Genomic DNA, 16,779 nt, shown 5'->3' on the forward strand with positions numbered 1-16,779 from the left:
CAACACTCTTTCTCATTTACACTGTATGTTGTCTCATACACAATCCACAAAAAAAACAACTCAATCTCGTAGACTAATACATGCGCAGTAGCCGGCTGACTGTGAGACTGTGAAAATTTGCATAAAAAACTTTGGTGCAATGAATGAACCACAGTGAAACTTATCATCCCATATGTTTATTTAAATAACAGTTTATAACACCTCAAAAATGGAGCACATGAACCTCATATGGTTTTGGTCTCACTTGAGACTAAACAAACAATAAATGATAATCTGTGAAAATAAGTTACTTTTATAAAATAAAAACTTATATTTGTGTATGGTCTACATTAGTAACTATCTCCCTGGCTTTGTTCAACAAGTGTATTTTGTCAGTTTTTCTCAAACAGGTGAAATCCATCCCTTATATTCCAATCCCTCCATCCCGTTCCTTATTCCTCATTCTCTACCGACTCTGTAGCACTTTGAAGTTCAGCCTCATACCGTCTCTTCAACCCCTTCAGGTATTGACGTAGGCTCTCTGGATCCAGCCGTGAGTTACGGGCCGTCTGCAGCAGTCTGGTGGCTTGACGATAGACTGCCCTCTGTTTGACCGTGTCAGGATCACTGTAATGCTTGGCCTTTGGACAACACAATGAAGACACAGGGTCAATAACCTTGTAGGCTGTCTGTATCTGATTTTTCTCCTGTACCTCTACAATATATTATTCATGAGTCATAAACATCCAAGAAGAAACATACCCACAGCTTTTGGTTGATTTTAGCTGCGACAGTTTTGGCTTCCTCAATAATGTCTGACGGGAAATTGGTAATCTCCGCTGCTCTTATACCTAACCAAACAGCTTCACTTATTATACACATTAAACAAAAGTAGTTTAGAAAAACTTGGAATCATCTTAACCCACCATAGTTGCGCTCCTCTGATTGGCCTCGGCTGAGCTGGTATGTGTAGACAACCCTGTCTCTGCCATCTTCAGTGCGGACGTGCTGAACCTGCATGTGCTGATTCTCCACATTGGGGTAAAGAGTTTGCAGCTGGCAGAGCTCAAGAAAGTGTGTGGCAAAGAGTGTGAAGGCCTACAGCACAAAGTTTGGTTAGCTTCTTATAAAAATACTGCTAGTACGGATGTTATAATAACAGATAAAGTATGTTTGTTTTTTATATCTCTCGTTATTGTATCATACATATACTCTTGATGAAGTAAATACAGCACCTTAAGATTGATGAGGAATTCACAGACACTGTGGCAGATGCCAATGCCTTCCTCGGGACTGGTGCCTCGCCCCAGCTCATCAATAATGATGAGTGACTTGGCGCTTGCGTTGTGGATGATGTAAGAAACCTAGGAGTACAGTTGAGAATGAGAAAATACTTTTTTGATTGAGTACTTGATCTATCTGTATATATCTCTATACGAGGGCTGTCTGAAAAGTATCCAGCCATGTAATATGAAAAATAGAGACATTTATCGAAGAATATACAAGATACAAGAAACACTGTACACAGGACAATGACGCCTCAGCCCCATTCAAAGGTGATTTTAGTTTTGGGAAAAGCCAGAAGTCGCAGGGCACCAAATCTGGGCTGTAGGGGAGCTGAGTCACCTGGGTGATTAGATGTTTCCCTAAAAAACTATGTATGAGACGGGATACATAGGCGGGTACATTGTTGTGAAGAAGCCGCCAATCACCAGTTGTCCATAGTTGCGGCCGTTTTTGTCGGATTGCAGCTCTCATATCTTTCATATTACATGGCAGGATGCTTTCCGGACAGCCCTTGTATATGCCATCTTTTGATACATACTGAGACCATGTGTACACAAAATATACATGTGTAAATACAAATTTTAAGACATGACACTACATTTTTAGGTTTCATTAATCAAATATCAACAAAATTAGCTTTTTCTTCCACAGTGTCTAAAACTGACCTCTTTCATCTCAACCATAAATGTGGAGGAGTTGGTCTCAAAGTCATCGTCTACTCCTATTCTGGTGAATATCTGATCTGCAATTCGAACAGAGGCATACTCCGCTGGCAGAAAGGACCCTGGGACAAAGAAGACTTTCTAAATAAGTTTGTTTTGATCCCACAGGACTAGAAGAGACAGCTGGTGCTAAACCATGCACAAAGACAAGCATATTAATGCAAGATCCTAGAACCAACCCCAAACATGCTTATCATTACCCATAACCACTTACTGTATATAAGCAGTGTTTGCAAGTGTGGAAATTACAGAGAACTATGTAGTGATCAAAAAGTTAGTGAAACAAATCTTAATCTTAAAACAAATCTTTTTATATATATATATATATATATATATAAATAAAAGCAACTCTGTGTACCTATCTGAGCCATTATCTGGCAGAGGGCCACCTGTTTAAGGTAGGTGGACTTGCCACTCATGTTGGGGCCTGTTATGATCACAAAATTGCTTCCCTCAGAGATGTAGATGTCGTTGGAGATTTGTTGTTGCCCAGAAATGCGCTCCAAGATTGGGTGGCGACCCTGCTTTATTGCCAACGTATCAGTGAATTCAGGACGCACTGTAGGAAACAAATCATTATATTTGTTTATACTTTTAGGTTATTAAAGAAAACCTCGGTTATTAAGACTTGTATGGCTTAATATAATGCAAATGATGTCTCTTACTGAATATGTAGTAGAAAACACATGAAAGATTTATGTTATTTAAAAAATCCACATCGTCTTATATTTTGGACTGTGGGGGGGGTGCCATTATTTTGAAGACATGAAATAGTGAGCTTTTTTGGCTTTTTGTTGTCGACAACAAGAAAAGCTATGTCTTTCCTAGTGATAAGAAAAGGAGAAAAGAATGGGAAGATGCCTGTGGACGAACAAAACTCTCGCAAAAAAGACCCATGTCTTTGTTCTCTCCACTTTAGCCCTGATGCCTTTGAGGCTTTTAGTAGACCACAGCTACTGAAAGAGCTTACAAACAAGAAACTCTAGATGCCATCCTGGCAGGATGTAAACATGCCAACGCTTGTCATGATGCCACAGCCACTGAAGGATTTTCCCAGCGCAGATTTCACTCTATATCCATGGGCGTTTATACTCCTTGTGAGGAAAAATCGATGCTACGGCATTTGGTTTAAACCTATGCTTATATCCATCTTATCAGTATTTTATTTTGCGAGTTGTGTATTCCAAGTTGTGTTGCGGTAAAAATAGCAACATGGCATTTGGTTTAAACCTATGCTTATATCCATCTTATCAGTATTTTTTGCGAGTTGTGTATTCCAAGTTGTGTTGCGGTAAAAATAGCAACAGGTAGCACAAGTAGCTCACAGAGTGCAACAATTTTACATCATCGAAATAATGGTGCCCCCATAGTCCAAAATATGTATAAAACGATGTGAAATTTTTTTTGTAAATAAATCTTTCATAAATTTTCTACTACATTATTTAGTAGGAGATATTATTTACATTATATTAAGCCATACAAGTCTTAATACCCAGGGTTCCCTTTAAATAATAAAAAGAAATCAATAGCTAAAAAGGAGGGAAAAAATCATTTGCTCACATAAATGTAATAACGTATATTATGCTTATCTGGTTCTTAAACATTACCATAATCTGAGACAGTGCAAGCGTGAGCCAAAGAGAGCAGCATGTCCAGCATTGACACAGCATCGGACAGTTTGTACAGGCAGTGGATGTGTTCACAGACATCACTCATTAACCTGGACACCACCCTGCAGTTCACATAAATACCATCTATGCTTAAAATGCTGCATTTTTTTCTCATTCTTACACTAGTTATCTTACAGAAGTCAAACGTATTTTGATCTGCTATATACTCACACATAAGACATGTGGAAAATGTCTTTCAAAGCCTCCTCACAGTGGTCATTCATTTTCATGAGGTCTACAGTGGTGAACCCATAGTTGTTCTTCTGTCTGGTCACCTATAGTGTTTAGAATCAAACCACTGGCAAACACTTGCTACCAACACGTTAATAATAAATAACACTTTTAATAATAATAAACATCTGGCTTACATGAACATATATGATGTATTTAATATATGTAACATTTAACACACTCATGAAGACGTTCAGTAAAGTTTTAAAAGGTAATTTCTTTCGCTCACTTTGATGAAATCCTCTGGTAACTTCCCCCCAGGTAAGACCCCACCCTCCAGCTTCATTTGAATAAAGAAGCCACGTGTGTTGCTGAAACTTGTCCGGAGGGGTAGGCTGTACTTCTCTCCAAGCTGAGCCACCAATCCTGATCAGCAATAGCACAACACATCAATAATGCTGACGTTCATGACAAAACATATAATTAGGATGGAATGTGGAAAGATCTGATTAGTAACTGATATAAGTGACTGCGACATGTCATTTAAACATACAGTGTACACACGTCTGACCACATTTACAATGCCTGTTTGAGATGAATAAACTTTTTGTTAAATTATGAAATTTAATGAACATTATAAATGGATCTCAGGAACAAAATGTAATAATAAAACTGTATTTAACTCCTGTAATGGTAAAGGATCATCTATTGTGGTGGTGTGTTTAGGGCAAATTAACTGGTAATTCACAAACAAACCTTTTCACACTCTACTGAAGTTAAGGAGCTCACCTGCTATGTCATCTACCACTTCTGTGTAGGCTCGCCGTGCAATATCTAAGAATTCGCTGACGTTGGGCCGCACAGCATAGCACTTCTGCGTGCGCATGGTCAAGCTACCTTTCATGTAGCTGGTGTCATCATTAATCAGTGATTTGATCTGATCCAGAATGCTGTTGAACCTAAACCAACACAAACGAGAAAAACATTAAAGATGAAATAGTAGTTTCTGTTGGGCTGCATGCTAGAACTCTAATTAAACCTTCAAATGCATATATAAAATGCTGATTGATCTCGACACACATGTGGGGCTCATAGAACCTCCTTGCGGTATACACAACACATCATCTACTCTTATGAAAAGACAGGCTCATATTTCATGTTAAACAAAAATGGCCAGTGCAAGATGTTAGCACATATGCAAATATAGTTCACTAATTGTATTACCTGCTGTCATCAAGTGAGGTGTAATATGCTTCCAACAAGGCTGTTTTAGAATGTGACAGCATCGCCTAATCAGGGAAAATATACTTATATGTGGCATAATTACATATGCAACTGAGCATTTTAAAAGGCCTTCTCAACCAAGTCAGAAAAAAATACACTCAGTATACAATCATGACATATAGATAGATTTACATAATTACAGGTGTTTCATGACTTTCCTTACACTTACCAAAATGCTACAAGTGATAGTAAATAAGGTCAATTGATTTAACTTTGACTTTACACTGAGGTGAGATGACAACTGCTCTTATTGGTAGCTGAAAGCATTAAAATATATGTCAAAATATGGGTACTGCAATTCTTTGGAAATCTGCTGAGCTTTCCACAGACATATTCAGTACAGGCCTGAATGACTTTGTGTCTTACAGTACTATTTGACAGTATTTTTAAGAAATGCATAGGCACGAGTTACCTTCAATGATGGGACGAGTTCCAGAGTATGCTTCAGCTGAATTACTTGCATTATTTTTGCTTCAGCCACGGGTATCTACAAGATTAAACCATAAAAAATATTATCTTTGCTAATTAGAGTAACTGCTAAACTAAATCTAACAATGGTGGCTTAAAAAGTAATTTTAAAGATGAAAATCTTGAATTTACAAGACAAAAAGCTCTCTTGCTGAAGGATTTTGCCTAGTATTTAACTAGACCTCCTGAAAAAAAGTAATGACATGCTAATTTAAACTGAATTTTAGTGAACATTTTGTAAAATCAATTACTCACCAAATCGCCCTGAATAAGAAAGCAACATTATTTTGGTCAATACTTAAATATGTACTTAAATTGGTAAATGTGCTTCTTATGCATACCGTCTCTTGCTTTGGGACCTGAATAAGAGCAGACAGCAGATCATCTATATCCAGGAAGTGTGCAATGGCTGTGAATTAAAGCACAACATCAATAAAGTCTCGCCAGGTACGGCACGTTTTCTGGACAGAGATCAGAAGCCCCAATGAGGATATTTTTTCTAAATTGATCCAGACTTTTATAGATGCATATAAGGGTGAAAATATCAAAGGGGTCATAGGCAAACTGTATAGTGCTATCTCTTCAATGAATAAAAATGTAACGGAATACTTCAGACAGCGATGGGAGAAAGACATGAGGGAGGAATATCAGAGGACGTATGGCTTCTTGCATGGAAAACTCAGTGTTCTATGACTCATTCATTAATCTGGAGAGATTTTGGGTGGAAATGTTTGATCAGATTTTGATCATGACCCCTACGCAAAAATTTAAGTTCTCTGGGAAACAGCACCCTTGCTGGAGGGAGTGTGGTTCTGTACAAGCAGACTCTGCCCACATTTTTTGGTTATGTCCACATATTCAGTATTTTTGGGGAAGAGCAGGGCAATTAATATCAAGGGTAATAGGCTTTAACATAGATGTGTCATTTCCCACTATGTTTCTAGGGGTCACACTGGAGGGTTTGAATAAAGGTGATAGTTATCTCTTAAAGATTTTTTTAGTTGCATGCAAGAAAGCAGTTACTAAATGTTGGCTTAAGAGAAGCCCTCCCGATATGGATCTTCTAAGTATTGTCAGTCAAATATGTTCTATGGAAAAAAAATGACCTTCTCCCTACGGTTACAGAAGAATAAAGGGGGAACTTACTGGAGGAAATGGGATTGTTATATACTGCGAACAAGCAATGGCTAGATTTCCAAAGTGCACCTCTACTTCTATCTGTACTATGCAGTTCTTGATTTCTTGTAAGACCTCATGTAACTGTTGTCGTTAATTGTTTTTTTTCTCTTTTCTATTTATTTATTTAAATTTTTTTTTCTCTTTCTGCTCTTTTTTTCCTCTGTGAACCCGAGTGTCTTGTGGTAGATATTTTGGTTTCTGTTTTCTGTTTGTGTGTTCTAAAACAAAATCTGTCAAAAAATAAAGTATAAAAAAAGAATAATAAAGTCCCGCCATGCTGTGGTGCCAGACAAACATTTAGGCATCTGGTTAATATTAATATTTTATAATTGTGTGTGCAGTTCCATGTAGGTGTGATTCAGGAGCTTAAGAGCTTTTGAAATCACCAACAAATTACTCAATAACAAGTAAGGCCTGTTTCATACATAAACAGCAATAAGCTGTGCATATTTTTTAGCACCCATATGGACAGTTTACGGTATTCGCTGTAAAGTTTGGTAACCTGTTTTTTGTGAATTTTGTTATTTGTTATTGTATTCAACTCAGTACTCACAAATAATTGAAAAAAAATTTGACAGTCTGTGTAATCTGTGTATTTAGGCTAATAACAAAGTAAATGTGGCATTCCTCCTCATGCAAATTATATTTCACTAAGTTTGCAATAATATCTCCTGATAACAATGGCTGTTACAAACACAAATTCTCAATACAGTAACCTAGAAATAACTTTTTACTATATAGAGGAACTGTTACCCAGTAGCACCGTCAGTGTGAAATCACAACTTTAGTAAACTGCTTATGCATGTGGTACAGTACAGACCTAAAAAAAAAAAACATATAATCACAAGCAAAAGAGCTTCAAACAAAAGGGTGAAACGAGGAGAAAAAGATCCTGGAACAATATTCCCTAAAACTGAGACATATGAAATGTAGTGTTATTACCATTCTTCAGACCAAAGAAGAGCTCCTCATTTTGCAGCAGCTCCTGGAAATGGATAAAAGAGAAGATTATTTGATTAATGACAAAACAACAGAATGAAAAAAGGCAGACAGATAACAGGTAATCACCTGTATGGTGTCCAGGCGTGAGTTGATAGTGACCACATCCAGCAGGGGCTCAAGAATATTAGAGCGTAACCGTCGCTCCCCACCAGCAGTCTTAGTGTAGTTCAAGACCCCAAACAGAGTGTTTTTACTTCTGCATACAACAGCATATGGTTACTGACATTCAGACACAAGCAAATTATGAGTATAGTCAACATAGTTCATAATTACAACATATTACAAAGGCACAGCTTTCTGTGCACCTCTATATATCCCCTCTAACACGCAATAGAAATCTGTGTGCTGTTTTACTTTCCTTGGTAAGTACTTAAATATGATAAAGTGTGTGAAACAGTGCTAAGCTTGGGATAGGAGATATGTAGATCTTTGTGGATGACAGGTGTTCGAAATCTTTGTGGAGCTTTCAGTTTGAATTCTGTAACATAAATTCTGACATATGCAGGTCAACATAAAACTGCAGAATAGTAATGTCCTCTAACCTGTGATCTCTGTGGTTCACTACTAACTCCAAGTTGCTGGCTGATATTGCATCAATCATGGCTGTCTGCTCACTGCCGGTGAAGATCACTTTTAGTGACTTAGGAGCATATATTGAGTTCTGAACAAACTCAAAGTATTTTAGTAGGGCAGATGCAGAAGCCAGGCAGTAGTATCTACAGACAGAGATGTTTCATTTGATATTGTTTAATCAAATTTATCATACAGAGTTATTACACATTATTGCATTTATAAAAACACATTCATATCACTCATCTGAAACAGAATTGAAACTGGCAAATAATTCACACGGACACAATGAAAGGTCACCTCTGAGATCATGTTTATTTTGAGAATTTTTATGAGGATATGTAGGAGGAGTTCCTATACTACTACTAATAATGTGACTTATCATGTACATCCAGAATCCTGGAATTAAAACAAAAACTTGAAAAAGAACCCTGGGAATCCATTACTTACTTGGTTTGCACCTCCATCAGGACAGTGCTGAACTCAGGGACACAGAGCTGCTGTATGTACTCCAGGCCCTTCTTCTCATTGAAGTACTTCCTCTGAACGGCAGTGAATGTGACTGACTGCACACATAGCAAAAGCAAATATTCTGCACTCAGTGTAAAGAAGCAGCTGTAATTCTGAATTAAATCAGATGAAGGTGTGTGCACAATCTCTAACAATAGTTTTAATTTACAGCCTGTAAATTGTAAGTCACCCAGCCCTGATTTATAGCCAGGATAGATGCAGTAAACATGTATGATACCGGGAAAGTCTCTGTGATGAGGGTGTAGAGTTTGGTTCCTTGTCCTCTCACACTAGCAGTGTCTGGCATCAGAATTTCCAGAGGCATCAGGTTATGCAGCTTGGTAATAACCTGTATTAAAATTAAGCATCATTTTGAATGTGTTAGTTTTACAAAGAATGTTGTCCTCTACTGCATGATACTGTCTATGGGTAAAAATATATTTTCTTCACTTTGAAAGCATATTAAATAGCAATAAATGATTAAAAATGAAGCAATGACTTTACATAAAGACCAATAAAAATCTGTTTTCTTGGTTACACTACATTCTGGGCAGTAGGGCTGTGACAATCGCCATGACAACCAGCGGTAGTGCACGTGACGTCACGGACTCTATAACAAGCATAATACGAAGTTTTGTATACAAGTGTAATAACAGTAATAGTTGCAAATTGTTTTATTTAGACTATAAGTCTATGGTAATTCACAAATTACCTCAAACGCCATACACAGCGTTTCCTTTAGATTGGCAGGTTTGAGCGCAGGAAAATACAGCTTATGCATTTAGCAAATTAATTTTGTGTTGGGCGATGGACCTTGTTGGGAAACCAAATACTACATCGCCAATCTGGAGCCATCTCCATTCATGTCACCCATCCGCGTTTGTACAAGTGTCTTCAAGTTCCCGTGATCGCAAAAGCCTGGCTGGTCAGGTTTGGTGAGGCTTTCTCCAAACTGTCCAAATACAAATGAGACAGCGATAAATGAAAGATGTTAACAAGAAATGTGGCAACGATTCCTATTTCAAAGAGAGCGCGTGCAGACGAGGAGTTAATGCGCCCGCTTGCTTGGCGGCGGAATAGTGAACCGTGTCTACACCGGACATGTAATACTCCCAATAGTTTGTATAAGTGTGTGTGTGTATGTGTGTGTGTGTGTTAGCTACACACACAAAATGCACCGCCGCATTGCAACAGGTTGAGTCTGTCTAGTGTCTACACAGGACATTTAAACTCTGTGTCAGTACCTCATAAACAGGACGAGGCAGTTTACTGTCGGGGATTAGTCGTGTGGCGCCGCATCCAGTGTAGCATAACTGATTTGAATGAATTCTATAGTATTTTGTCATGTCGCTCCGCGCCGCTTGCGTCCGGTAGACAGGGTGTATTTAACTTTCTTATTTAGGCTACTTGGCAGTCATTTTAAAATCTTTTTTCTGGCATGGCACACTGTGTGAAGGACTATGTTCTGGAGAATTGCCCAGAGCAAAGCATTTTAATAAACTTTATTTTAAAACATTTCAAACATACTATTTGTATGTTATGGGGAATTGCTTAAATGAGTTTAATAACTAGAAGAACCATTGTGCGCCTATGGAATGGATATGGATACAGCCACTGTTCAGAGTTTTGGGGTCATCATATTTTTATTTACTTTTTTTATGGCCTATTATTAAAGCATCTATGAATTTTGTATTTACCCTGTAAATGTTCTTAACTAAAATAAGCCATGCTGGGAGCAAATTCTATTAGATCATGCCATGTAATGGATAGTGTAAACTTAAGTTTCTTAACACTGTTTAGTACAGTAAAAAAAAAATTATAAGCACAGTTTTGCTGTTTTAAACTCAATTAAATATTACTTTAAAAATGAGTGTTGTTTTTGCAATTTATAACAGGTTTCATCTTTACTAGGGATGCACCGAATGTTCGGCAACCGAAATTATTCGGTCGAAAATAGCAAAAAAATCTCTTTAAGCGAAATGGCAGAATAATATGTACCGAACAATGACTAACGCGATCAAATAGAGGCACGCACTAATGCAGCAAACATGTCGGCAGTGTGAAAGTATTTAAAACTATCATAGAAAGACGCAGAAATCATTACAAGCATGAAGCACAAACAGTGAGAGACTGTTTAGTGCTGCATCACGTCTCCGATGAGAAGAGGTGGCTAATGCTGGTGGTTAGGCTACTGTATGATGATTGAAATCGCTTCAAACGATTAGTAAATAAACAGCAGAATGTTATATTTTCTAATGCACGCACGAATTGCATGTATTCTGACAGCGCTGCACGAGCTCGCAGCGCCAAGGTTCAAAGTCCAAAGCGTGAGGAAAATCTGTGCTGAAACTGTGTTACTCGTCAGTTGCTCAGTAACATTTTTGTGAATTTTTTTAAAGGCATGTGACAATGTGATACGTGCGACAAACATCTTCCCAAATTCGTAATGAGAATCATTTGTAAAGCTGCATGCTGTTGTTAACAAAAAGAAGCACTGAGATCTTCCTGCGGGTTTCTATTGACAGACAGTTGACCCTGAGAGGTCAAGTAAATATCTACAGCGGATCTAAATATTTATAATTAATTATAACTAGTTATGATTAATTATTCATATTTCCCCATGAATGAGCTGATTCGCTACATTGGTTACTGAAAAGGGGTTGGACCTTTTTTGGTAAACAAATTGAAGAAGAATAAAATGATTTGCATTGACTGAAAAATTATTTGCAAAGTCCCTGGACTCAAACATCTTTTTAGTTATTGTGATGAGTGGAGCGGGGCCGAGGGCCGTGGGAGCGGAGCGAGGCCGGTGGAGTTTAATGATGATGAGCGACACCTGCGCCACTCACCGGTCTCGAGTCCCACGGAGGAGCTCCGGAAGGATAAAAGGAGGAGCGTCGACATTGGAAGATGAGAGAGGACCAGGCCTGGACTTTATTTGTGTTTTGTGTTTGTTTATTTTGTTATTAAGTGGTTTAAATGTTCGCCGGTTCCCACCTCCTTCTTCCTGTCCTACGAACTGTGTTACAGTTATGTTTCTCAGTCCACATTATTTTCACTGGTGCTTTTAGGGAGCCAAACAATCATGGGCGTAGCTTGTGGGGGGGCCAGAGGGCATGGACCCCTAGCCACTTTACTAAATATTTTATGAAGAATAATAATAAATAAATATTTTCAACTAATAATTAAATATGCATATAATGTAGTTAATAATACATTTAAATGGCTATTTTAAGTAATTTTTTGGTGGAAATCATATGGTATAATACTTGCCTGCTGCGTGCCATAAAAGGATATTCAGCGTTTTTTACAACATAAACGAACTGCAGAGAAATATGGAGATAACAAAAAAAGTCAGATAAAGATTTCTATGCAGTGTTTGACTCCGGACCATCATACTGAATCAGGTGATCCACAGGACGCAGCCATTTTAGCGGCTCAGTGTTCTACATTTATGTAGACCATTTACATCCAAATGTTATTTAATTTACAAAGAACAAAACCTAAAAATAGATTGTAGAATATAAACTGTTTAATCATCTATTTTTAGTAAGACTTATTAAATGGAAAGTGTTTGTGCACCTGCCATTGTGCGTTAACTTGAATCAAGCCCAACAAATGTCCTTTAAAACAGTGGATGAGTAATTCACTCCTTGATTTGCTTAATAAAAGCCTCCTTTAAGATCGTGTTGACAAACATGTTTATTGTGCATTATTTTCAACGTGTTTATTACTAAGTTTAGTGTGGCAAAATATAAGTGCAGCCTTGCGATGTATCTGGTTGCCATGACAACCTCATGCGCTTATTGCTCTATGCAGAGGTGGAAATGGCCAAAATTCACTGGGGGGACTCTACCTTAGAAAGGGGGAGGGGATAATAATGGTAATTTTAGATTACCTTTCGGATGTATTTAATTATAAAACCCTTTATAATCTATAATAACATTAAACTTATTTCATATTTTCTCTAAACCTTCTTGGATATTAAGACAGAAACCTGCAATTCTGGCCAAATTAAAGATACATTGTGTGTGAATTTGCACATGTTATAATGTAAGCATCATTAATGACCCCTTGTGTTTCTTTAAAAAAAATTGATTAGTGAAATGAAAGAATGATTTAATAAAAACATGAGAATGATTATTAATGGTCTCTAATTGGCCTGTTTAGCTAAGCCCTCAAAACACTCAGACCCGGATTAACACAGTGTAGTGCCCTAGGGTGACCACATTTAAAGTGCCCTTTAGTGACTGACGCGCTCTTTAAAAATGCAAATGTTGCTGCTTCAAACGACAGGTTTTACGGCAGGAAAATCAAACGGTCATTCTGCTCTGCACCTCACAAACCTTCTGTATTCCGCCAGAGAGGACTGCGACTGCAACGCATCGTCATTTGTATTACTTTTGGTACTGCTTTTGACATTTTTGCAATAAATAAATTATTGTAATTGCATTTAGCCTATCTGTCTGTCTTGTTTTTCTTATACAGTACAGAAATAGTTATGTTTAGGTTTAGAGGTAAGAGTGGGATTAGCGACTATAAAAATATTTTTAATGCTATTGTTACTAAAATGGTTATTCTGCATATTTCGGTCAATTGCATTTTATATCCTTTTATATTCGCTATAAAATGGGTAGGTTTAGGTTTGGGGGTAGGTTAAGGAGTCTAAAAATCGAAATCGCTTAATGATAAAATTACAAAACTGCATCGATTCGAATATCTAACCGCTAACCGAGACTTGTCATTTGCACTTAAATATTGTTGCTCTTTTGTTAGTTTTGACTGTTTTTATTGTCCTCATTTGTAAGTCGCTTTGGATAAAAGTGTCTGCAAAATGACTAAATGTAAATGTAAATATCTTAAAGGGGTCCTATTATGCTCTTTTACAAAGGCGCCTGGTCGGGAAATGTCATGCCCCTTACCATAGCCGTCTGCGATACAAAAATTTAAATTTTGTGCTTTTAAATGTTACGTATTAATACTTACGTATAAACAATGAGACCAGGCTGGACCTGACCCAATCGCAATTCTTTATATATGCATATATTTTATGTTCTCTCTGTATATATTGTATCATTAACTGTTCATTTCACTTCGGAACACAAATTAAGATATTTTTGATGCATTCTGACAGCCTCCCATAGACAGCAAGGGTACTACCACGATCAACGTCCAGAAACGTAGCAAGGAGATCGGTAAAATCATCCATGTGACATCAGTGGTTCAACCGTAATATTACGAAGCTACGAGAATACTTTTTGTGCGCTAAAGAAAAGAAAAAAACTACTTTATTCAACAATTCGTCTCCTCCGTGTCACCCTAGCGCCATTTTGGAGTATCCACTGAACGCAAACAGCGTGTTGTTCTGTGTCAGCCGCACCAGTCACATCAGTGACTCTCTTTATGAATGGGTCATTGAATCATTGACTCACTAGATTTGTTCAAAAACGCAGATTCATTCATAAACGAAACAGCCCTATGTTTGCTTGGAGATGCACAGCGGCTCAGCTGTGACTTTGGAACTATTTTCGTTGACAAAATAGAGCACAATCAGACAACAGTGTTCTTAAAATGTAAGTCACTTAATAATAACTTTTGTATAAAATCAAAAATGTATAAAATTGTCGTATAAATTCAATTTCACATTTGCAAACTCCCTTTAAAAGCGGTCACTCGTCTTAGTTCATCGTGATCTCACAAACTTCCATTTTAATTAATGAATCTCTCTGCACTGCACACTGAAGCTATTATTTACATCGTCTCTACACTTTGTTTGTTATAATGAATGACAAAAACTGCAATCTGCTTTCACGATCTGTGCTGTGAGGAGCAGCACGAGCACTGAAAGAGAGGCATTTCTATTGGCTGCAGTCTGCAGGTATTATGGCCAATCACAAAAGACGGCATTGCACAGCGGAACCATAGATACAAATATATCGCGCTAGGTTTATGTGCAGAACTGGGATCGCTTTCGTAGTCTTTTGAATTAATAAAATACAGAAATCACTTTAATTTCCTAACCAGTTGAAAATGAAAAGCCGTCCCCCCTCGAAATTCACTCCCCAGACTCCGTCCCCCGCGTCCCCGTCAAAACTAAAATGTGTTTAAAAGTGTGACTGACCAAATCGACCGGCTCGGTTTGGCCCCCCCCCAAGCTCAAACGTCAAGCTACGCCTATGCAAACAATATGAATATAATAAAAATAATAATAATAATAGTAATAGTATAATAATAAATACTAATACAACATAAAATAATAAAAGTATTATTGATTAGCATTATTATTATGCCTAAGACAGCAAGGCATTACTTTTGTAATACCACTTTATTGAAAAATAAATGAAAATTAAAAATGTATGTAAATTCCAAGCAAAATTATTATTTTTATAGTAAACTTACAATATTGTCTTAATTTTTTCATTTGCAAGAGTTAAAACCTCCACACAAATGTCGTTGCAAATCTAGTGAAATTCTGTAATCATTTGATTTTTTATGTTATTATAGGAAGTGTAAAAAATATTTTTGGGTAATTTTGAAACTGTATCGGAACAGATTAGACTTTCACAGACCATCACACTCTAGGTAATTAATGTTAAACACTCTATCTAGACAGCTGAATGGCAGATGGCCGAAATGGTGGGGCCCAAGAGATTGAGACTACTTTGAAAATCTTGGGATTTAAAGAATGTAAATTAAACCCTTGAAAACGGATTTGTTTATTACTAAGAAATTATTACATTTATCTTAAGTTTTCATTAAAATGTTTCCTCAAATTGTTATACAAATATTTGTCTAATTTATCTCATTAGAAAAAATGCACTAGTGGTCTCAGACTTGAGACCCCTGGTCCCAACTGTTTTGCATAAATATTTTTGATATAATACAATTTAATGTTAGCAAAAGCGATGTTCACAAATTGGTTAAGTTACATTTTTTGTTGAATAATATTCACTCTAATTCAAAAAAACAAAAACAGAAAATGTTTATTATCTATTGATAAAGCTGCTGTTAGAAAACTTTTGCAGGGCTCGCAAAATTGCTAGCCCGACGTCCCGGGGCTATTGTGTTTTCTAGTCGGGCTACCAAAATGTTTCACCACCCTGCCCGACAGGCTATCTTGAACAGTGATATAAAATTCCTTCCTTGATTTGCGTTGTTCACTAGCTTGTAGGGGTAAAACGGATCGTAGTTGATCGTTTGCACGTGTTTCTAAGTCTTGCCGATTTAAACATTCAAGTGTTTTAAACCATTCACGCGCATTCAGAGCTGCGTGCACAGAGAGCCGTGTTTCAGACAATGAGCGTACACCGAATTAATTCCTCTTTCACGTATCCTTGCATCTGAATGAACACATACACACAAAATTATCTCAAAATAACTGTATCGGCAAGTATTCTTGTAAACAGAGTCGGTTATGTCTTAAGTGAACCTAAACAGTGGTGAAAGAAATCTCAAGTGCATCATTATATTGTATCTGTGCATTCGGTCTTAAAGGGGCAGCAGTCTATAAACACCTGCTGTTCCATAAGCACCACCTGCTGTCAGAGAGTGACATTTGCGTCTCATTCACAAAGCTAAAATCAGACCATTCTGTTTTTGCTTCAAATTTCGAAATTATACAATCTAATTGCAATCTAAATAACGTATTTAGCATCTTGATTAAAATGCAGTGGTTGCCTCTGATTTTAAATGGAAAAAGCACAGCCAAAGCATTAGTTTGTTTATATGAAGATATTTATTTTATTTGTATTATTTAATTGTTTGATTTGGGATTTGATTTAAAATTTCAAGTTAGTTTTATTATTTGACATATCAATTTCACAAAGAAATGTGCAGCATTTTGTTGGAGAAATAATAAAAGGACACCTTTTCATTTATAATTTGTCTTAAATCTCATTTTGTTAAAAAGAAAAATTGTGAGAAAATTGTATTGTGAA

At 37.0% G+C, this 16,779-nt stretch overlaps 1 protein-coding gene across 1 annotated transcript; it reads right to left on the reverse strand.

Moving 5' to 3' along the window:
- Nucleotides 1-330: 330 nt before the first annotated feature.
- Nucleotides 331-12,271, reverse strand: msh4 (mutS homolog 4). Its single transcript, XM_016526867.1, has 19 exons — nucleotides 12,242-12,271; nucleotides 9,081-9,191; nucleotides 8,783-8,898; nucleotides 8,305-8,478; nucleotides 7,829-7,958; nucleotides 7,703-7,745; nucleotides 5,923-5,990; nucleotides 5,526-5,600; nucleotides 5,054-5,118; nucleotides 4,619-4,788; nucleotides 4,119-4,255; nucleotides 3,830-3,933; nucleotides 3,596-3,720; nucleotides 2,347-2,547; nucleotides 1,932-2,050; nucleotides 1,215-1,343; nucleotides 906-1,077; nucleotides 742-830; nucleotides 331-620 (listed from the first exon to the last, which is right to left on the reverse strand). The coding sequence occupies exons 1-19, from the start codon at nucleotides 12,269-12,271 to the stop codon at nucleotides 432-434; spliced, it is 2,247 nt and encodes a 748-aa protein (XP_016382353.1). The 3' UTR covers nucleotides 331-431.
- Nucleotides 12,272-16,779: the final 4,508 nt, after the last annotated feature.

Source organism: Sinocyclocheilus rhinocerous, unplaced genomic scaffold, assembly GCF_001515625.1.
Source record: "Sinocyclocheilus rhinocerous isolate Xijiao unplaced genomic scaffold, SAMN03320098_v1.1 scaffold343, whole genome shotgun sequence".
Classification (NCBI taxonomy): domain Eukaryota; kingdom Metazoa; phylum Chordata; class Actinopteri; order Cypriniformes; family Cyprinidae; genus Sinocyclocheilus; species Sinocyclocheilus rhinocerous.